At 40.0% G+C, this 23,688-nt stretch overlaps 2 protein-coding genes across 5 annotated transcripts in view; one reads left to right on the top strand and one right to left on the bottom strand.

Moving 5' to 3' along the window:
* The window catches only part of dok7b (docking protein 7b), a 28,199-nt gene extending 25,993 nt beyond the window's left edge, over window positions 1-2,206 (top strand). For all 4 annotated transcript variants that reach the window (XM_071503912.1, XM_071503914.1, XM_071503911.1 and 1 more), the window contains one exon: window positions 869-2,206. In XM_071503912.1, the coding sequence (XP_071360013.1) occupies window positions 869-996 (128 nt within the window). In that variant the 3' untranslated portion in view covers window positions 997-2,206. The remainder of the gene's footprint in view (window positions 1-868) is intronic.
* On the bottom strand, window positions 113-12,912 carry lrpap1 (low density lipoprotein receptor-related protein associated protein 1). The gene is made up of 8 exons (XM_071503916.1): window positions 12,611-12,912; window positions 11,126-11,270; window positions 8,806-8,936; window positions 7,950-8,070; window positions 6,096-6,251; window positions 5,192-5,274; window positions 4,481-4,657; window positions 113-3,048 (listed from the first exon to the last, which is right to left on the bottom strand). The coding sequence occupies exons 1-8, from the start codon at window positions 12,770-12,772 to the stop codon at window positions 2,980-2,982; spliced, it is 1,044 nt and encodes a 347-aa protein (XP_071360017.1). The 5' UTR covers window positions 12,773-12,912; the 3' UTR covers window positions 113-2,979.
* Window positions 12,913-23,688: the final 10,776 nt, after the last annotated feature.

The following is a 23,688-nucleotide window of genomic DNA, read 5'->3' as shown; positions in this document are numbered from 1 at the left end:
GTGCTTCTTCCTTCTCTGTGATGATGGCTTTACATCAGCTTTTGCATCCCATGTTCCTGCCGGATGCATTATTAGCATATACAGCAAGATGTGTAGTAAAAGTATATGACATACTGTATATTACATTTATTGAGGGAGATTTAACATAAGCACAGCTGAGGAAAGCATTACTGCAATATAGAAAAAAAAAACATTTTCCAACAATGTTATCTGTTTAATTTGGCTAAAACATCATCAGTGTGTCTCACTTATGTACTTGCTGGTCACTAGAGAGGATGGTGTAGTTGCTACCTATTCCAGCAACAAATTTACTTTGGTTTGGTTGAGAGTACCCTGCAACTGCTGCTTATTTTTCTGCTTGCATCTCTATCAGCTTTAAAAAAAAGTATGGAAATTAAAATGTGTTTTTTTGCAACAACTACACACAACTATTACTAAGTACAGACACAATTTACTCATGGCAAACAGACAGGAATTAATTTTTTTATTGCTACTAAAGAGCCTAATTTATGGGGCATAATCACACATTTTTGGATGGTGAAAATGAAGCAATTATACAGTGACAAGTATTTACATTTTAAAATTCTCAGCTGTGAACTGGCAAATTAAAGGCAACATCCTCATTTAAAGTACTTTTATGGATTTTTAAATGACAGATGAAATGATCGCTTTACAGACATATCAACAGCACCATCAGTTAGGAAAATGCTGTCCTTTAGAAAATGGTGTAAGGTTGAGTTACTAAAGGGTTAAAGAAACTGAGCATTTCATTACACAGCATGTTTTTCCTGTATGTGACAATGTTAAATTAAAGAACATGTTTATGTTCTCTCTCATCTCCCCCTTTATCACTGATCCCCCGACCCAGAAGAGGGCTCCGTCAGATACGCCCACCTCGACATCACTGCCATGGAAACGGCTCACAGAGTGGGGGCGGAGCATGTTCAGGGCAGACTGACTCAGGTGGAGAACAGGCGGAGAGGGCCACCAAAATGACTCTGTGACACTCAACTCTATGACACTTTAGAATAGTTTTCATTGCGGATTCTGTCCATCTCTCTGAATAAGCTAAAATGCTCAAATGCAGTTGATCATCATACTTAAACACACGCACACAGTTGTGCACATGTACAGATATTCCCGCAAACAATCCATTCCACTGAAAAGAAGAAAAAAGGAAATGTCTGGGAAGTCTCTTATGCAGCTGCCATCATGGATGTGTTTTATTTCTATGTTGTAATTTCTTGTATGCTTAGATTTAAATTAGTGTTGCCCTTTTACTCTAGAAATGTTTCTTTTTGTTGGCTGCATGGCACTTAAGTACGCTGAGGCAACTGTTGACGGAGGAACCTTTCTCGACGTGCCTCTTTTAAGATACTCTCTGTTAAATGATGAGGGAACGGCACCAAAAACGAATGTTTTCCACTGATATTACAGATGGGAGATAAACAGTTGTTTAGATTCTAGATTCACCTTCTTCAGACTGTTTGGGGTGTGGCTATATTTGTTGTTACCTCTCTCACTAAAAGTTTTCAACTGCCACTGTTTAAAGTCATACTTTTTAATCACAGGTTTGGGGCATAGTATGATCACATAATGAGATAAAGCCCTTCTCATCACACTGTCAACTTACAATCAACTGCTAAGAGTCCCAGCTTGCTTGGCAATCATTCCACATAAGAGCTTAAAAGCATTCGACTGAAATAAGCAGCTTAGAGATATATCTTGGGTGCAAATTACATTAATCCAGGCCCATGTGGCCCGAGCAGGACATGACTGAGTAATCAGTCAGCCAGTAACATTATTCATCACAGCAATCAATGTCTCTGCTTCTGGTCTGTGAGAGGGCGAGAATTGATGAACGGAAAAGCGCAGTGTGTTCCAGTTTCTCACCTTCCTCTTGATATCATCAGGACAAATTGTCCAATATTTGACGGTAATCTGTTTTTATGGTGGCAGTTCCACACCGGTGCCAGAGGAGGAGATGAGGATTAAGAAACATGAGGATGAGGCATAAGAAATTTTTATCAAGAACAGCTGGTTAATGTCTCTACAGGGACTGCTTTTGTCTACAGGACGTGTAAATAGTCACTGCTTTTATTTAAGCCAAGACAATATGAATGACATGAAACTATATTTTTAATTATTACTGTTTGTATGTTGTTGGCACTTGTATTTTACTGAATATTAAAGATTGCTGTTACATTTTCAGGTTTCATGGTTTCAGTGCTTCTTACCTGAATCTGCAAAGTGTTTTTCATTTTCTATTGATCGTATGAAGGCGGTAACATTACAATACTCCAGCAGACCATGGTATGAGTCTCTACAGCAGTAACAGCCTATGTGACGTAGCATTTATTATTAGCACAGCTAACGACAGAGGGGTGCGGAAGAACTGTCTGGCCACCAACTAGCCAATATTCTGACAAGATGAAGTACGTGTGCAGTTAGTTGGCTGCCCTCCAGGCCCTGAACCATCATTGCTCAGCAGCCGAACTACATCATCTGGTTAGGGCTGACTCAGCTGCTCCTGTCCATCCTTCAACAACCACCTCCACAAGATTTGGCTTTCTTGGAGTAAAGCCACATTTCCAGTTTATGTACCACAACCAGACATTTGTCCCACACCTGCCTGCCAGTAGTTGTACAAATAAATGTTGCCACAGAGTACCAGACTAGTATTTAAACTATTTGATCTTTATTTTATCTGTACCTTGACTGATAATCTGAGCAGGTAATTCTCACAATAAATCCAGCTGATCTATAAAATATCTCTGTACAAACGACCTGCAATTCATTAATTCTGCAATTTTTAAAATCAAAACTCTAGAAAAGTAGAAAACCTTCAATGGAAAAGACAGATTCTTTTTACAGTAGATGAAAGGGAATGGGGGAATGTAGCGCATGTTGTGTGGTGATAAAGGGAGTTATTTCAGTTCATTCAACCTTCACTGACATAACGACCGAGATGGGAGTCTCTCAGAGCTCATTGTGCTGGAGTCCTTGACGAGAGATCTTGTTGGACAAATCCTGCATGTGTTTCTTCATCTGAAATCAAGACAAAGAATCAGTGTCAGCACTGTCTCCCTTTTCTTCATCTTTGTTTCTTTATATCAATAAAAGCACACACACACACACACACTTTAATGGCATACAAATTCCTGTATATATGTTAAAAAAAATTGAATTTGTTCCACTTTAGCAGGTGAAACACATTTGACAGGAAGATGTTAAATGTCAAGCATACTGAGAAAAGTTCATTCAGTGACAAACACCTGTGTGAATGTACTGTGGGCATGTAGGAGCTTTAGCACCATGTGCAATTACATTTATTATGATCACAATAATAATGTAAATAGTTTGTGTTCAGATTGCTGTTCCCTGATGTTAATACTGTATCTCCGGGTACAGCTAATGCATTTGTTTTATTGTAAAAAAAAAAAAATACAGAGACTGTAAGTAATGCTAGTTAGCTATGACTGTATTCTACTACTACTACTGTATATGTAGTAAGTCAAATGTGTACTCAATACTATAATGAACTAACAATACATGCTGATGAGTGAGGGGGCCTATTTTTATTTAGCATCAACCACTGGTCACATTAAAAAGATGTGGTAAAGTCCTGCACATTTATTGATCACAATTTACTCAACATATACTACTGTTATACTATAGTAACATTAGCTGGTACACCAAATAAAAAATGACCAGTTGCACTGCTGCTGATGTACTGTAAAGCAATGGTTCTCAAAGTAGGGTCCAGAGACCCCAAGGGGTCCTTGAGGGGATACCTGGGGGTCCCCCGCAAAAAGGGAGAATCATTTATTTTCACTATATTTCCATCTATAAGTAACACAAAGACAGACATATCACTATTTTGGTCATGCTTTTCACTTTCTGCAATAAAACATGTTATAACAACAGTCTCATCAGATGGGGGTCAGTGGTCTAATTTTTGCCAGTTTAGGGTCCTTGATGTGAAAAGTGGTTTGAGAACCACTGCTGTAGCCCACATTTGAAATTCCAGCTTTGAAAACAAATGTTGTTTCTACCTGCTATAATACAAATTTATCCAATCTAATGCACATATTGTACATGCTTGGTTTTATTCTAGTTATTTTTAGTACATTTGGTTCTCAGCATGCTATGTTTCTGATGATACCTGTAAACATGGATACACAGTATTTAGAACAGGCTGAAAATAGTGTGAGGTTTGATCAAAGCTTTTCCTTTCGGAGCTCGTCAACATTATCAATGACTGTTGTGTTGTAACTTCAGAATGATAGTCTTCTTCAACAGGAACAATATGATGTGTTGTTAACCTTTGTCCCTTATTTCTTTGGAACAGCCTTTTCCAGCACTTTATCAGTGTTTCATTCTGTTCTCATTTCTCGACAGCTGTTAGCCATTACTGTGTCGTGTACACTGGCAGAGTGTGGAGTTGAAAGCTAATCGACACTTTGTTATCCCTCCTTACCTTGTAGCTCATCTCCCTGGTCTTCTCAGCAAGCGTGTGGTACTTTTCCTGGTTCCTCTTGATGTGCTCTTTATCTCCTAAAGCTTCCACGTGTTGCAGCTTCTGGTGGGAGAGCTCCAGCTGCTCCTGGTAATGGCTGTGCTTCTCCACCTTGGTCTCGAAGTGACGCAGTTCCTCCTAAATGAACAAGGACAGCAGGGCAGCGAATACGACAGGAGTGCAAGTTCAGTTCACCTACAAGTACATGCACAGCTGCACAGGGGAGCTGATATGCATCTCAAACGGTGACTACAGAGGAAATGTCACACAGAAAATTGTAGCTGAACATTTCCCTGTGATACATCTGATCTTGAAGCCAGATGTGTTTTAAAATATTGAAATTTAAATTGAGTTGTTCACTGCATTCATCTGCTCATGGGACAAAGGGTGAACGAGGCAGTGACAGGAGAGCAGAATACTTGTGCATTTCAAATGTGTAATGCATGAAATGTGCTCATAATAAGGTGCAGCCTCTGCTTCATGACTCACCATACACAAGTAGTACTTAGCTACCAAGTACACTACAAAATGTAATACTGTTACGAAAAGAGCACTTGATTAAAAAGTTTCTACAAGTTCGACTGCAGCAGTCTGGTAAAACAAAAAGCCGTGTCTACAAACAACTGAGAACAGTGGTGTCCAAAAAACTGCCATAAGAAATTTAAGAGCTACCTTGAGAGAGTCCAGCTCGTCTTCGCTGAGGTTGGCTCTCTTGGCAGCCTCCCACAGTTCAATCACACGGGGTTCCCGAAACTCTACAGAGGAGGAACAGACAGAGAGGAAGATGAAGAGATAAACAGTCTGAGGAGACAGTTTGGATTTTCACCAATACTCGCACGCTCAAGAGGGAGGGAGCTTTGAAGAGGAGCAGGAGCACCAGCAACAAGCCACCGTGGGTACGCAGTCATTTAGTATAAACACAATATGAAATAGAAGACTGCTCGCATTCACATCTCAGCTTGAGTTTCTGCCACTGATTAAGTACTACAAATAAAAAACAGCAGAGAAAACAGAAGAAAACTGATTAAGAGACAAGGAGTAAGGAGAAAGAGGTTGAGTGAGAAACAACCTGGAGGGGAGTGAATAGAGAACAAGTAAAGAGTCAGTATGAATCAGCAGAAAGAGCATTGTCTTCACCTAAACTCCCGACAGACTCCCTCTGAAACCTCACATACCTCAAAAACCTCCAGCACAATTGGCCAAAAGCAGCAGAATAACAGAGATAAAAGACGAAAAACTACAAGAATATTCAATTACGACAGAGTAATGAATGTTTTCTCCAAATTCAATGGCACAAGGACACGTTGGTTTACATCACTGGATGGGTGCAGCACTGTGGAGTGCTTTAAATAACCCTCTTTCAAAGTCTTTTTCTCATTTTAGATGTTCCATTTGAAAGTAAAAGCACAAAATGCTTGTGCCATTAGTGTATCATCACACACCAACTGCGATACAGCAAAGTGTGTTATTATGATTACAAATCCCAGTGATTACACTGATGAGATAAATGCAGAGATAAAGAAAGAGACAAACAAGCTGTGTGTGTTTGTGTGCGTGTGTGTGTTGTCTCCCTCACCACTGTCTTCAGTGAAGCCCTCGTGGCTGAGCTTGCGGAGGCGCTCGAAGCCCTGATTGAGGTCTCTCATTTTCTGCTTCAGATCCGTGTGCTTCTGGTGCAGCACGTGCTCTTTGGTGTCGCCCTCCAGGGGAGAGATCACATTCTTGTGGATTTCTGTTGAGACAGAGAGAAAGAACGGGAGGAGAGGAGGTGACAGGTCAGGTTCAGAGTCAGTAGCCGATGGGTTTGGTTGGATGAAGAAGAGAGAGAAAGAAAAGGAGCATTTAATAAGGAGAGTTTAGCAGTAGCCATTCAAATTAAATCTTACATTTCACAGGGCTGACTTTTTCTTCATATATCAAATCTGTTTTTCCATAAGAAAGTGGAGCAGCCTGTGAGCCTGATCTTATTGTTCAGTCATCAGCCTGCTTTTGAGATTCCAGTCTGACTCACCCTTGAAAAAGGTGAGGGGGGGTAAACAGTGAACAAAGGCCAACTGGACAGCACCACACTAATTCAATGATAACCACTGACATTTGGATCAAAAGAAAAAAAGCAAAACTGAGTCGAAATGAAGACTGAGGAACCTCGACAGGCAGAGGACGGAGGTGGATGTGGTGGTGCTGCGGAGATGCATGGAGACTCCCCTCCAGGCAACATGTGATTGGCTCAATATTTAAATACATCAGACAAGCAGAAAAATACCGCAGGCTTGTTCAGCAATAACATAGCACTGTGCAGTGCTAACAGAAAAGTTCTGGCACGAAACAGCTGCTAAGTGTCAGTCCAGTCCAAAAGAGACGCGGCAGTCAGCTCGGCTGAAAACTCACAGCTTGATGTGATGTGACAAGCACTGATCAGTGGGTGGACATGTGCTGTCTGATACCTGCAACCTATGTACACAACCATCAGACTGAACAAACAGACAGAGAGTTCTGGATAACCCTCCTTTGTGTTCTTCGCATACATTTGCTTTGAAAACTGCCCCGATGGCTAGAAAATATAAATCTGTCCTTTTTCCCAGCAAAATTCTCCAAATTTTATGTAAATGTTATGTTAATTTGAAGAGCGGACCTATATCAGAATCATAATTATGCCTGCATATGAATAGCATGAAGAGCTATTGAGAGCTGAGAAGATGTTTACAGTGATCAGCTGCTTATAAGGATCAAAAAGCTTGTGACAGGATCATTCCATACAAATGCTTGTTTATAGGAACCAAAAAGTCCACTTACAGTGTTCATTGTAGGCTTTTTATTACATATGGTGAAAAAGCTGTTGTAACCTGCGCCTGCAGCATCATATACTGAGGCTCTCTTAAAGTTTATTGTAGGAGGTTTTTGGACTGACACAGTGTGCGATGACAGGTAATGACGGTCCCTTCCTGCTCTCCCAATATTAGTTCACTGTGTGTGTGTGTGTGTGTGTGTGTGTGTGTGTACACCTGCCGTGTGCACTCATGCGTTGTGGTATTTTCACCGCTATGGCTCAATTACTTATTTTGCTCTCCCTCTCCTGCTCTGCTTGCTCTTTGGGACTTTTACAGTGCGTAATTATCGTCCCCGCTCTCTCACAGCAGCAGGTGTGTTACGTGAGTGGAGTGTAAAGCTTTCACCCTGACTGTTCAGACTGGGCTTAGAGCAGGAGAGAGCCGCAGCACTGTTTGTTATTTCATCTTTACATTAATAAAGTGTGTTTGTGCGTGCCTTTCGTTACTTTATATTATGTAATAAATATATAAATGTCATTTGGAGGTTAATCTGCATGAGAAATGAAGAAAAATGAAAACACGCACAGCAGCAGAGAGGAGAACAGAGCAAGAAAGCAGAGGTGGCGTGACACAAAGCAAAGGGAGCGATTCACACAGCTCACCCTCTGTCCTGCTGACGGTGTCCATGAGGATGTTGTATTCGTGGATCTTGTCTTTGTGGTGCTGGAACTCCCTCTTAAGGCTTAGCAGCTCCTCGTTGGAGAACTTCCCCGAGCTCTTAGCCTGGTGGAGATCGAGTCATTGAAGACAGAAGGAGTTAGTCTAAAACGCAGCAGAGTAAAAGGCTTATTCTGGGTGGGGAGGATGGTGGCATGAACCAGTTGTACATATGTTTGAAAATCTATAAACTCAATGGACTGTTATAACACAAAAGGTCCACAGCACCATTTTACACAGGATGTATAGAACACATGGTGAATAGAAAGTATCAAATTTTCTTTGGCATCTAAAATATAGCATACAAAGTTATTTTTGCTGCTGACAGATATATGAATTGTGCTGAAGCATTTCAACCCCACTCTACACAAATGGAAAATCCAATGGTAAATTTTTTCAAGCACAGTTTGTGCTCACAAAAAAGTTCTTACGATAGATTTTCTGTTCTGGTCCTTCAGCAACTGAAGATGTAAATTGTGTAATGTGGGTAATTATGATAGAGCTGGAGTTAAACTTTTTTCATAGTTGCCAAATCACAAGCTTTTAAAAATAATGGGCTGTGCTGAAAAACAAAAAGTGTGTTTCTATGCTCATATAAGGATTTTTTTAGCTTATTTGGGGTTCATGTCTTTATTGTATGTAACCATTGTAGTCATTTTTTAAACAGCAGCAGCAACAGGGTGTGCATAAAAATATCACAACAAAACTGTAAAAAAAAAAAAAAAAAAAAAAAAAAAAAAAAGTTGTCACTCCCAAAATATATTCCGTTAATCTTCTTCCTCCTTCCTTTCAAACACAGACCTTGTTCCACAGTTTGTCCAGCCTGGGATCATCAAACATGTCTCCCTCTTTGGTGTCATGGTCCTTCAGGGAGTTGCTCTCCAGTGGTCGCGTGTCCCTTTTCCCATCCATCCCATACTTGGCCAGGATCACTGTGTACCAGAGCAGAGAGTTTTTACTGGCACCGCCATAAATGATGCTGACATGAGCCTGTAACTGTAACTGAGGCTGTTATGAGAAGACGCTGTTTGATACCCTAGAGAATCTAAAGTGACACATACATATTTATCATTTAAACAAGACAAACATTTCACATCAAAATTACCCAGAAGCATAAAACCTTTGACAGCAAGTCATTAATTACAAAGTCACCACATCTTTTAAAGAGAATAGAAAATGACTAGCATCCCTAATGAATCAGATGCTGAAAATAAAACTGAACAGGCCAGCAAACAGAGTTTAGATTTGAGGAGCTTCTCAAAACAAACTACCTTCACTTTTTTTCTTGACATAAGTAGCACACAGTAGGTGATGCAGATGCCAAGCTTTATCATGCTGCTTCTATTGTCAAAAAGATTGATATTTAAAGGTGAGTGTGAGAGAGGAGGAAAATGCTCATTCACCCTCCCACTCACTCACTTAACAGAACACCTTACACAGCCTTGGCAGCATGTCTGCAAATACAAGGAAACAAAAGAAGATAAAAGAAGAAAATATTCTAAAAGCATCCAAAAACTGCAGGGATGAAAAATTTACAAGGCAGATGACTGATGATCTTGTCAAATTTGTTGAATATTTGTCAGCTATGTGCAAAAATATTGTTATACAATCAGTCTAGTAATGTCCCAACATTTTGGACTTTGCTCTGAAGTGGCTCTGCTCCAGTAAACTGTTACTGCAGCAGCTGATTCAGCAGCATCTCGACATTGTAGTAACCCATCAGTGTCACTTATTAACTGCTGATTCTCGATTAGGAGAGTGTCCACATGCAGGGTTGAGTTTAACATCCTCATAAACAGGCTGCAAGAAGTTGATGACAATCTCTGAGGTACTGTTGAGCTTGTATAGTTCACACTTTATGGTTTCATCTGAGGCTTCTGACCCTTTCAGCTACAATGAGTGCAAACAGTGAAATAAGCTTACGTTCCCAGAATAACCAATTTACAACAAGCGAGGTGTCAGGATTTGTCTCCTGGCATCTCAAACTGAGAGCATCAGCAAAAAGGAAAAAAACACGGAGACAGACAAATGATTTTTCAGCCCAATTAGAATGACTTGAGGAGAAGGGTGTGATGCAGAGGGGAGAAGGTGATTTGATTTATATTTAGCCTACAAAGGAGCAGGAGGTGACTCTTGTACTCTGCCTAGAGCTGGAAGGTCTCTCAACCACTGGGGAATTAGGAAGGAGAGCCGGGTGGGGTAGGGGGGTTGCTGCCTGAGCTGCCACAGTAATGGAAGTCCATTGGCTGTTGGTGGCAGAATGCTAAACACACTGGTGTATGTGGCTGGGTCTTTGCCTGCAGTTTCTGAGGTGGAGATCCCTTCACACACTCATACACCTCCAGCTCTAGGATTTAATCATGATTTGATTAAGGATTTGATTGTCTCAGTATGCCTTTCCTGACCTTTTACCATCGGAGGAAGCTGCAGGGACAGATGTGTGTCTGAATTCATCACAGCATGCTCTACACATCTGTGTGTGGGTGAGCCTCTGTAACAATCAGGAAAGTAATTCTACTGTAGCTGGTTTGGATGACATTTTATCATAAAACTGTAAAAAATATACTGAATCTGAAATTGATGCTTTTAATCCCACTTCATTCCCCATTAATATTTAGAAAACGTGCCCTGACTGCTTTCTACAAGCTCAATGAAGTGCAAAGAATTATGGGATTTTACATCCTCTCATGACCATGAGGCCCATATTAAAATTTATTTCTCTTTACGAATGTTTCATGTATTTTTATACCTTCCACATGTTAAATTTAGTTGCTCACACATCATGTAATGTAATCTGCATGTACATGGATATGGCTGCAGTCTTCATTTCACATGGAGATGAAAATACTCTATAGCAACAGTCTAACCTTGACAGGGATGAGAAATCACATTTCTTCTGCGACTTAAATGGCTGGTAGAACATTTGTTCTTCTACCAGCCATTCCTTGGTGTTAATGATGTTAATTTCTTGTCCAATTATTTGTCAAAAAATCTTTCAGTGGCATTGCCAAGATCAGTGATAGAATATTCATAGCAGAGTGTCTCCATAGTGAATTTAGATCAAAGTGAGGACACGTTTTAACCCATTCCTGACTGCACCAGCAAGCAGTAACTGTCTCACCATTGAAGTTGCGTCGGAGCTGGGCTTCTTTTTCCCCATTTTCATCCAGTCCCTCCACTTTCATCTTTTTCCACTGCATCTCATCTTTTTCCTGGATCTTCAAGTCACTGTGCAGCTCAGCCTGTCGCACTGGGGACAACTGCATCTGTCAAAACCAGAACAAGAGACAACATAACATCAGTGGAACAGAAGGAGGGGGAAAGTTTGAGGACGAAAAACCAGACTACAAAGGGAGGCTGAAATAGTAACAAAGCAAAAACACTGTGACAGTTGCTTATTAATAATAACTAAGTCAGGTAGGTTATTTATACTACAGATTGTTTGATGAATGAAAATGGAAAACTTCAGCTCCTATAGAAACTTTTATTCAGGCAGAGCTGGAAACAGACAACACAGTTAAAAGCTCAGTTATAATCCCTTTGTGACCTTGATGACAGACTCCAAGATCACAGTCTGTACTGGCCTGAAAACAGGCCTGGGGCCATAGACACTTCCCATCTTAAGTCTTAAATTAGTATAGGAAGAGTATAAGATAGGATGTTTCCCTATTTGGTATTACAGAAGCAAATCCCAACTATCTTGAGAAAACTTATCTTATCTGACTTCATTCTATCTTATCTCAGGTTAGGACATCCTGAATACTCAATCCAACATCAGTTATTAACTTTTATTTCTGTTACCTTGCTACAGACGCTACTTCTCTCATCTCATATCACTGTGACATTTTTGCAACCCATTAGATTTCTCATTGAAACTTACTAAAAATGGATCAAAAACAACAACAACACTAACTCAGGAGATAAAAGAGAGGGTGGGCTAAGATAGCCTGTATGTAGTAACTAACTTTTTGTCTCAAAGAACCCTAAGTGGTGGAAAAGTTCAAATCAGGACAGCTTGGCGATCATCTAAAGTGAGGTGAGTTTATTTAAGATTTGGGGAAGTTAGGAGGCTTGCGTAATACACTTTTCCTGTCTGAACATTGACTCAGGAACTACTCATCTTCATTCACATTTCCACCACCAGAGCGATGCCCTGCTGCTGGGGACCACTGAGGTCTGCTTGGGCAACCGGGTGACCTCAAAGTCCCTCAGCTGTGGTTATTTTAAAACAGAAGAATCAAACTCATTCTTTTCCCCCCATGTCCAAATGCATTCCCAACAACCCTCTAGTACCAAGCTTGATTATCCATGTTCTTGGCTGTAAACAACTCTACCTGAGCTTACTGAACAAAGAGTACCAGCACAACTCATGAATGAGTTTGCTTATCGGCTCAGACCCTGTATATGAACGTTAACGAGTATCCTATCTTAAGGCTAATAATTTATCTCATTGTACTGTATTTCAAAAGGGCCATTCATGTAAATTTAATTCAATCCGGTTAGCTCCATTGACCACCAACAACCGTTATTTGTATCAGTGTAGCTGAGTTTACTACGCACAGTTGCAACAGCTGCTAACGTTGGACTTCTGATTTAATATACGTACCCTTTTAGCCTTCTCCCACACCTGGTTCAGCTTAGCTATCCTGAACTCCACCGTCTGTCCATCACTGCCGCTCGGCTTGGGCTCGTTCATTTCCCGGGTGTATTTCCCAGCCATTACACCCACACTGAGACATAGAGCGACGACTACACACTGCAGCTTCATTTTAACAATAACACTACACAACCAGCGAAAGAAAAGAGGCCGAAAACACTAGCTAGGCAAAGAAAATTAGTCGAACAACACTGTTAATGTTGTCTGTTATTGTGCTCACCGGAGTATCACAAGTCATGTGCCCAAAAGGGGCGGGTACTTCCTTAGCACTTGCATTATGGGATATGTAGGTTTCTTTCCCAGCTCTTTTGACACGAGTAAAGCGGAAACGATCTTCTTTGAACTACAATTCTTGAAATGCAGTTCTGCGTCGTTACCTGGCAACGACGGCTGCAAAAACTCTGAGCAAATAGAAATGCTCCACGCGTTTACGTAACTGGATGCTGCTCACATCCTCACGCACAGCATGATGATGATGGGCTGTTCGCCTGTGAGAGGAGTTTAAAGGGAGTCCTGGTGGGACACTGTCAGTTTATTAACAACAAGGATACAGGAATGCTCCCTTATAATACACTCAGGCCTTCAGTAAAATTCATATATAGTTGTTTTTTTTGTTTGTTTGTTTTTGTTTTTTAAAACTGTGAACAGAAGATATCTTGGTTAATCCCCTTGAAAAGTCTTCATAGTATATTGTTGAAGGATTTTGTTTAAAAGAAAAAGAAACGGTCATTCGTTTTTTAAAGATGACACAAAGAAAAGCTCTTTGGAGAGTCTTAATCCATTTTATGTTCATATAACTGACGATAGCTTACTTGTTTTTTTCAATTTGTTATATAATATGTTAAAAATTGCTAAATATTACTTGAATCATTGGTAAATTTTTTATAGCACTTGCAAAAAATGCTTCATTTATGATGAAAAATCCCTTAAAGCTGTACTGAAACTTGATTTACCATGAACAAACCTCAAGTAACTTATGAAAACCAAAAGAACACAATATTTTAAAAACTAATATTGTGAAGATTATGTTAAATCCTGAGAATATATTTTGTAATGTTTTTATTATTTTTATACTATTTTCTTTTTCATATATTGTTCTGCATTGTATGTGTGTGTGTGTGTGTGCGCGCACGCGCGCGTGCGTGCGTGTGTATTCAAGTATATATATATATATATATATATATATATATATATATATATATATATATTTTTTTTTTTTTTTTTTTTTTTACTGAAGTAGATCTCTGATGTAATAGTGTAGCCTATTGAATTCATATTTCAATCTGTTGCCATCGCTGTTATTGTTTTCTCTACTATTGTGTCATTGTGCTCAGTTGAGCACAACAAGGTTCTGGGTTCAAACCACCTTTCTGTGTGGAGCATGTTCTCCCCATGTCTGCGTGGGCTCCTTCCGGATACTCCGGTCTTCCTCCAGCAGTCCAGAGCACATTAGGTTAACTGGTGACTCTAAATTGGCGGCTGTTGTCGCCCTTTATTCAATATTCAAGGTTTTAATGTTAATGGATATTTATTCTAATGTGTGGCAATGAAGATTCTCCCTCAGCGTACTCTAATGCAGATACCTGCATAGGAGTATGTAGATATTATAATATCTACATTATATAGTCCATATAATCTATGAAAGCACACACACAAACACACACAAACACACACACACACACAAACACACAAACACCATTTTGAATTAACGATTAATACTGTTCATCACATATTCATGGCAGCCAGGCTAATTGGATTTAGTAGGAGACAGAATAAGAGCAGGTTTTTTTATTATTGATCTGCTGAAGTGGTCGCCTTAAAAAAACTGTTTATACAGCATTCATGGCAATACACCACAATAACTGGACTAGATTCAGTTAAACTATATTAAACTGGGAGAAAGAGCGAGGAAAAGGAAGAGAGACGGACAGTGAGACAGAAAGACATTATATTGTCCTGCCTCACTTTGATAATATTGTTTTAGAACTTTAATACATCGATAAATCTCATTCAACTGAAAGTGAATGGCATTGAATTGAAGTGAGAGAGAAAGAGAGGGCGGATGAATAATGGACTTGTGGGTAGAAGCCATGCAGCAATTCACAACCACTCAACAATAGACACAAACAAATCACATAATTTTCATAGTGTTTTAAATTTGATTTTCTCATAAAAATCCTTCATTATTCACCTGACAATAGAAATCTGATTAGAACCACTATTTAAAAAGGATTTGACTTTAAAATGCATTGTTTGAAAACAAGTCTCTCTGAGGCAGAAGTCAGTCCAATCATCTGGAAATAAATGAATTAGATTTGTCTGACATTTGAAGACACAGTAGAACAACTATATATAAGTTGGTGTGTTTTTTTCAGTGATTGCAGCTTTGTGTTATTTTACCAAGCAGTTCAATATATATTTATTTTATCTAATGCAGCTATATGTCACAGAAATAGGAGACGTAACAAAATGAGTTAGCTGCATAATCTCTGTCACCTGGTTATTACTGTCTGTAACTCCAATATTGACCGATAAACAGATATTGTAGGGACTGGCAGGTATATTTTAGGGGACATTTTCTCTGGTCAAACAAATTTAACACATTTCTATTACGTCTCTCTACATAGAGACTGAGAGAGGACTGTCTTGTAGACTCTTTCCTGACAAAGATGAATTTGTTCAGTCAACCAGATTCCAGGCTTGTGGAGATGCAGTGCTTATCAACTGGCCACAGGACTTCGTTGGAGGAAGGGGGACACATTGTTGGCTGATGCTTCCTCAGGGGTCACTGAGCTCAGATATTTGCAACTTAACAAACATACAGGAGTTTATCACTGGGTGGTCAGCACTCATTCAGGAAGCTACTTCAAATGTCTTCATTAAAAGATTTGGCTTTACTTTGATGTTTCAGTGGGACTTACAATGATTATTGCAATAGAATACCCTTGAGCAGGGGGAAAAGAGGCAATGCATCTTCAGTCCTGTGTGGCAAAGGGTATACTGAACCCCAAACTGGCGTATGTGTGTGTGTGTGTGTGATAGAGATGTGCTGTGTAGAAAGAAAGGCACCGTATGACTATGTGTGTGTGAATATGACTTGTAGTGTAAAGCAAGGGGTTGATAAGACTACAAAAGCGCTATATATATGCCGTCTGTTTACCACTGTGGTGTTACTACTTTTGCTTAAGATCTGAGTACTTCTTCCACCACTGATAGCAAAATAGTCCAGCCCTGACCTCAGTACTTACAGCACTTACTTGATCTAACTCCCCTCTTCCTCTTAGTTGTGATACTTCTTTTGTTCCTGCACCAGCAAAGATCAGGTTTTGGCTGATGTCCACCAGAGATCTGCTGCTGATGCAGCCAAGCTGCACTTCAAGAAAGGTCAACACCGCCTTGGCAGAGGTGTTTCTGGTGTCCCATCACATCAATCTCAGCTTCCAACACACCTGCAAGATTCATGTACACATGCGTGCACATTCAGGGGACAATGGGCAATGTTGAAATGTTTATCAGATGAATAGCTAAAAATATATATATAAAGTATTCCTTTATCACTGAGTACAATTCATATATACTGCTATTCATATAAATGAAAGACTATTTCTCATTTTGCAGGTGACATTTAAATATGCATCATGACAGCTGATAAAAAATTAACTGGAACTTTCACTTCAACAAGTTTTATAATTTGGCTGTATATTATGTAACTTTGCATGAAACAGCATTCAGAAACCATGCCAAATATAAAGATGTGTAACACTGTTGTGTAGGTCCTGAGTTGCAACTGAGAAACAGCGTCTAACATCTGAACTTAGTGATTTGTTTCTGCTGTCTCGGACAGAAATGTGCTTCTCTGTAGACTTATTAAAGACACCTCTGCACTACTATGGATTATTTGACGTGTATGTAGATAAAAATCAGTGGGGTACAATTGTAACGTCATAGGTGATCAAATAGTGAGTGAGTGTTGTTGCTGTTGGTTTGGTTGTTATTGGCTGCGTGAGCCTGCACAAATATGTGTCTGCCAGCGAGTCTCTGGAGTGAGAAGTTAAAACAGAGAGAGGGATATTAGGCCAGAGGGAGGCTATAGTGCAGCAAACAGCCCACAGCACCACCACTGTTATATAAACCATGTTTGATGACGGCATCATTATGTCTCCCTTTGAATTCCATTAGGTGGAAAAGGGGAAACTGGCAGCAGTGGGGTATGAGAGCCATGAGACACAGGGGAAAGAGAAGTGAAAAAATGAAAATGACAAAAGGAATAAAGAAACAAAGAGACTGAGATAGCAGGTGCTTTCTCAGCAGGTTGTGTTCGGGAGAGTCTTAATGAAATAAAGCATATATTCAATCACTGACCATGAACAAACACAGTCATTATGAGCAAGTGATTGCGATAAACAGGCTTCGATCATCTTATTACTTGTGCTAATTTAACTGCAGGGGAACAACAGGAGCAGACATCACATTAACTTAAAGTCTGGCTCAGCTTGAATTAGCTCTTCACTAACAGAACCCTCAGTATGTCTGAATCCTCTAACAGCTACTTCATGGTGCTTTCAGCCGAGCTGGGAATAGTTTCAGCAGGTTATAAAAAATAGCAGATTGCCTACATTTTGCAGCAGCTCGGTGGTGGAGCAGAAAATGTTTTTAAAATCTGAATGCATATTTAATGACTGCACGTACACTAACTATGTCAGCTGATGAAGGAAAAGAGGAAAATTTACTTTAACCTTCCATTCATTTTTTATTTACTTGTCACCTGCACAAACCAGATGAACCCCCTGATTTCTGAGGACATCATAGTCTTTTAACATTCTGTAAAAAATAAATAAATATATTGTGTAGTTTGGTTTGATACAGGACCAGACTGTAGACTGAAGAAGTAGGAGAGATTCAATACAAAAGAAACAGAACCTAAGTGAGTGTAATTTGTAAGAGATGCAAATTTGTTCCTAAAGTGTGATACACATCTGGCAGAGTTCAGTGAGTATCTGGACCCAATATCAGTTATAACCATAAGAAACACTGTAGATGCAGATTTGTTGTACAACTTTCAAAGTCTCTGCCCTGCTTCTTTCATCAAATTCTCTCTGTACTAGCCCAACCTGGGCCTTTGAAAAAGATGAGGAAGATATTCCAGAGGCCTCGAGAGGGGAAAAAAAAATTCTTGGATTGAATTTGCTGCCGCTATTCTCAGTACTGCTACATCCTGTCCAACTGTGCCAGATATCCAGGTACCGGACTCGGCTCATCCTCTACGAAGGACTCATGTCCGACATGGAGCTGGACTGACTGTCCCTGCTTCATCAGTACGGCTCAGCAGGAGCCAGAGTCCTCCTGGGAGCCAGCTGCTACTGATTTAATGGGGTGCCAAGAAAGATTCCTTTACCAGGGATCCTGTGCACCTATGACACTTAATATTTTAGGCCACAAATATTTGTACATCTTTTACGTTGTTTTTCACATATTTGTCAGTGTTTCATCCACCACCTTTTCTTACTGACCCTTTTGGCCTGAATATATCAAAGAGCTTGTTGTTAGCTGTGCATCTGCTGTCCAGATATTTTTTTACCTCCTAACAATGCTATCTGCTTTTGTTGATGCTTATAAGCATAACAAAATGTGTGCCAGAGATGCATGAGGAACATCCAGTGATTAAAATGCGTGTGCTAATTTAAGAGCATGGCTGAAAAATAAAAGAGCATCTATTTTTGGTTACCTGCAGCTTGGAGTTTTTCTTGATACCCACAGTGTGCAGGTTCACTTGTCCTCATTTTGAGTATTACAAATCTTTTTTCAGTCTTTCAGCAGTGGGGAGTTCAACTTCTGACAGCTTTGATGCAGTTTCCAGCCTGAAATGTCAATGTGAAATTAAATTATTTTATTTTCCAAAAGACAAGTATTGTGAAGAGGTAAAAATGGACATACTCTGTCAAAGAGGTACGTTGTATAAAAGCAGTGATGCAGCTGAGGGGAACATACAACGGGCAAACGAGCTGAACTAGTTTTTTAACAGGTTTAGCTCCCCTACCTCCAGCAGCCCCTCCACAGTCCCACTCAGTTGTAACCTGAGGACTCTCTCCTATTTCCCACAGTCCCCCCACTTATCCATGCAGCACACCCCACTCGCCCACACTGGGGTTACTCCCATCCACCTCTGATCCGCTGACTCCCTCCACAATGTCTGCCCCATCCCCCTCCCCTCCAAATGGATTCTGCATCACAGTCAGCCAGGTGATGAGAGAGTTAGGGAAGCTACATCAGGGCAAAGCTGCTGGTACGGTATCAGTCCCTGTGTGTTAAAGGCATGTGCCAGCCAGCCTTGACTCCAGAAAGTCCTGATGATCTGGAAAACATCATGCCTGGTTCCGGTGCTCAAGAAAGAGCATCTCACATCATCAACTCATTGAACGACTACAGACCCATAGCACTAACCTTCCATGTAATGAAGAACCCTGGTGAACCCCTCACGAGACCCTCTGCAGTCTGCATATCAGCCCCATGTCGGTGTTGATGATGCAATTATTTATCTGCTGCAGAGGGCTTACTCCGCCCTAGACAAACCCAACCACATTGTAAAGATACTGTTCTTCAACTTACCATCCAACCAAGGCTGCTGAAGGAGAAGTTGGAGGACATGCATGTGGATGCACCTCTGGTCTCATAGATTGAGGACTACCTGACGTGTAGATGTCAGTTTGTGTGGCTATAAAGCTGTGTGTCAGAGCGTCTGGTGAGCAACATCGGTGCCCCCCAGGGAACTGTGCTATCACCTTTCCTCTTCAGCACCTATACAGCAGCTTTTAAATATAACTCTGAGTCATGTCATCTACTGAAATATTCTGATGACACTGCTATTGTCGGCTGTATTGAAGGGGGAAACGAGGATGAGTATAGGGGCTTTGTGGACCACTTTGTAAGATGGTGTGGGGAGAATCATTTGCAGCTGAATGTGGCAATAAACCCCTGCTCTCCCCTGTCCACATCAGTGGGTGTGATGTTGATGTGTGATGCTTAATGACAAACTAGACCGGTCCACAAACACTTAGGCCGTTTACACAAAGGGCCTGAGCTGACTTTACTTCCTGAGGAGGCTCAGGTCTTATAACACCTTTAATAAAATGCTTGTAATAAAATCTTTTTTGCTGTGGTGTACCGGGGTGCAGGCATCAAGGTAAAGGATGCCAATAAGTTGAATAAACTCATAAAGAAGGCAGAGTCTTTCATTGGCATGAAGCTGGCTAGACTGGAGGAGGTGGTCGAGGGCGGCTTGTCGGAAAAACTGTTTAAAATTATTGAAAATGACTCCCAGCCCTTCCAGGAAATACTGGACAAATCAAAAAGCAAAATCAGTAGTATTTTGATCCAACAGCGTTGTATGACAGAATGATACAGGAGGTTGTTCCTGCCAGCTGCAATCAGACTTTATAACTCCTCCGCCTTTAGCAGGTCTGGGCTCACAGAAGAGAATCTAACTTGATCTTTCCATGTTTAATCATATGCTCTCAACATGCTGCTGTCTGAACCTGGTTTTAGTTTTTACTGGACTTAATGACTTTTACAATTTTAATATCTGCACTTTTTTTTTTTTATTTGTTGTGTATTTACGTGATTGGCTGCTGTGACAATTTTAATTTAACAATTTTAAATTGGACAGCTATAGACTTTTTAAAACAACCAATGGAAGTAACTCTGTTCTTTAAAGTTGGTGACTCTGACTCCCCTTCCGCTATAAGATTTCTATTTTAAAACTTACTGGCACGAAAAGGCAATGCATTTCTAATAGAAAACGGATATGGTTGATGTGCACCTAATAGCATGTGTAATATCATGTACAGTGCTGCCAGCAATGTGTCCTTCATCCTTATAGCTTCACTGAAGTTGAAGCGAATCACTGAGATCACTCACACCAACAGACACATTTACTGTAGCTATACTTTAGTTTAAAAATTCTCTGAGGTGTGGCTGCACTTTCCTGTCGTTTGGTTGTTTTTACATTACTCACTCTTACAGGACCACTTTGTACACTCACTCCTGGGTGCTTACAAGTCAAATTACTTTTTAAAAAAGTTTCCGTACCTTCCAGGGGCTCATTTGTTTCACTTCATTTTAGTACACTATCAAAATCAACTCGCGGAGACTGTGATGAGAGATTTGTCCTGCTAACTGTCCTGCACTCTACAAAAAAGGACAGAGCAGGCTGTATCTGCTACGGAGATTCAGGTCTTTTGGAGTGCAGGGGGAGTTCCTGAGTACCTTCTATGACTCTGTAGTGGCATCAGCCATCTTCTATGTTGTGGTCTGCTGGGCCAGCAGCATCTTAGGGCGCTCAGTAGATCACACACACACACACCAAAGACTGACAACTCACCATGTGCAATAACTTCATACACCAATCTGTGCAATATCCACAATCTGCTGCTACTGCTATATTATTTGTTAATGTCTAATTGTATATATTATTATTATATTCTTATCTATTATTTGCCTTTTTCTTAAGTATCTGTTGCTGATATTTGCAGTTTTTTTCTCTTGCACTGTCCACTTTGCTGCTGTAATACTGCAAATTTTCCCACTCTGGGACTAATAAACGCTGTCTTAATCTTAATCTTAATCATAACCTTTATCTTAACACATCTGAACTGTGCTGGTGGACTGTGTCTCTGGTGTGGAAATTAGTCCCAAGATTTGTTCTACAGGCAAAATCATGATTACCATGGGTTAGGCCTTGTACTATAAATAATTAATTCGCTTTTAATGTGGAAATAAAACTTGAACATTAATTTCTTTAAAGGCTTCTTTTTAAGAATTCTTAAAAATGTTAGAAAAGCTGAAAAAGGCTGCATGTTCTGAGAAATGACTGCAGAATGTGTAACTGAGTGGTGGTTATTTAGTTTAAAAATGCAAAATCACCGGTAGGTTCCTTTAAACCCCAGTAGTCCATTATCCTTTGCATAAGGGATATATTGCTTCTAATTAATTGTAAACAATTAATGAGAGACAACTGATCCCCCCAACTCCCTTAACTGTTCTTAACCTGGTAAATATCAGCCAATATTTGCAAATAGTTTTAAATCTACAGAGTGTAGCACACGCATGCAGGCTGGGGATAAATATTGTGTGCTTATTTACTGCATATACAGTATCTTTCTGTTCATTAATATTCATTATCTGGAAAACCAAACTAGTTTGTGGAAACTTTTGTTAGTGGTTAAGTTAAAGCACTCAGAGGTTATTGTAGAGTGAGAGTAACCAAGCAAAACTTTAATAGTGGATAAAAGCATTTCGTAAAGGTCATGGTAGAGGTTTTGTCGAGGTACAGCAAAAACATTTAAAGTGAAATCGATATGGATGGCTAAGATCTACGAGGTCAACCAGGCCTCATGTTTCATTGGGATATTTAAATGTCAAAGTATGACCTGCTCCTGGTCGTGTCTCCTCCTCTTATTGCTAATGTGGTGGGATAATGTATTTTGTTCACTGACTGTCTAACTGAGCAGACGACTCATTGACATTTACAGACACTATGATAATTTTGTTACATTTTAGGAGTTAAGTCAGATTACCCTCTTTATTCTATCCCCCAAAAAGTGAATAGACAATATAGCAAAAAAGGAAACACTGACTCCTCAGAGATACTGTGCGCCTGTCATCAAGGGAAAATTAGAAATATGGACCTTTCAAGTGTCACTGAAAAAGACAAAAACAAATAAGAGGACAGAAAACAATTGAAACAAGTGAAGTCACAGTGATGGTGCCGTGACCAGATCCATCAGACTATTCATGCACTTAAAACAAACCTCTGTCATTTGAGCTTTACACCTTTTCATCAATAAACCAATACACTGAAACCAATCAAATCACCCAAGAGGACAATACTTAAATTAGTGGTTAATCAGTTAAACCTTCAATAACAGACTTTTTTGGCCCCTGAGGGGCGGTGGGTGCAATCCTGAGGGGATAAACTAGAGTTAATTTTTACCTTCTAAGCTGATAAGGTGAACAAGTTCACAAACAAATGGGTATTTATACATCCAACAGACAAGGAGCCACAGCATTCTTTTTAGCTCTGCTTTGATCTCCATCAACTCTGAGGGAAATATCTGGCTTTTTAGCTGCTGAATCCATTATGTTCATCAGGTAGTTGTTGTTTACTGAGCGGGTGGCACAAGTGGAGTTTTATACAAGTGAAGTTTTATATGGAGGCTTTTTTACTGAAGACAGCTGCCTGCTACAACTACAGTGGCCCTGAGAGCTCAACATTCTGCAACTTAAAAAAACACGAGCAAATTGAGAAAACATCTTCATCAAATTGACAACACATGTGCTGAAAATATTTGCAACACAGCCAAGCAGTTTTGCTTAATGATTTGTGAATTTTGAATCCACGTGGGACGCTGCAGTTAGGACTACACCTTACCAGTGCATGCTCTACCAGGTGAGCTGCATGGACACCCCGTTCATCACTGTTTTGTATACACTGGAAACACTTCTGCTGGGTTGTGAGTACCTACTGTCAGCGCGGTTCTTTAGTCAATATTTGCAGCAAATGTGTTATCAAATTGATGAGGGTGTTTTCTCAGTTTTCTTGTGCTTTCTCTATTCACATGCGATTTCTTAATGTTGCAGCGCGTCGAGCTCTCAGGGCCACTGTATGCAACTGAAAACAAATTGATGAAATTAATGAAACAATAAATAAAAAATAATAGTCACAGGCCTGTGACATTTGTCAAGGTTCAAAAGGTGACTGGACCCAAACACACACAACAAAGGGGTAGTGTTCCAAGAAGGAGCTTTAATGAACACATAAGTCCAAAAAATTACAGACAGGAAATGCATCAGAGAAATGAAAAAGACGAGAGCACAAGGAAACTTCAGGGGAGACTGAAGAGATGAAGTGACCAAGACTGAGGGAAGGACAAACCTAACTGCACAAAGGAGGCAAAGGTAATTGGAAACAGGTAAAACACTGTGCACTGTTAATACAAAAATGTTGCTTAAGTAATGTTAAGACTAAAAGA

The sequence above is a fragment of the Trachinotus anak genome, unplaced genomic scaffold (genome assembly GCF_046630095.1).
Source record: "Trachinotus anak isolate AG129_WGS33_773 ecotype Australia unplaced genomic scaffold, CSIRO_AGI_Tana_v1 ptg000019l, whole genome shotgun sequence".
In the NCBI taxonomy this organism is placed as follows: Eukaryota; Metazoa; Chordata; class Actinopteri; order Carangiformes; family Carangidae; genus Trachinotus; species Trachinotus anak.
Note: the sequence above shows the minus strand (reverse complement) of the source record. Positions and strands in the feature narration are given on the sequence as shown.

Bases quoted from the DNA above. Each gene is read 5' to 3' on its own strand.
- lrpap1 (XM_071503916.1), bottom strand. From the start codon at position 12,772: ATGAAGCTGCAGTGTGTAGTCGTCGCTCTATGTCTCAGTGTGGGTGTA. The intron at 11,271-12,610 runs GTACGTATATTA...TGGTTTTGACAG, and splicing joins TGTGGGAGAAGGCTAAAAGG to ATGCAGTTGTCCCCAGTGCG. The intron at 6,252-7,949 runs GTGAGCTGTGTG...CTGTCTCAACAG, and splicing joins CACCGTCAGCAGGACAGAGG to AAATCCACAAGAATGTGATC.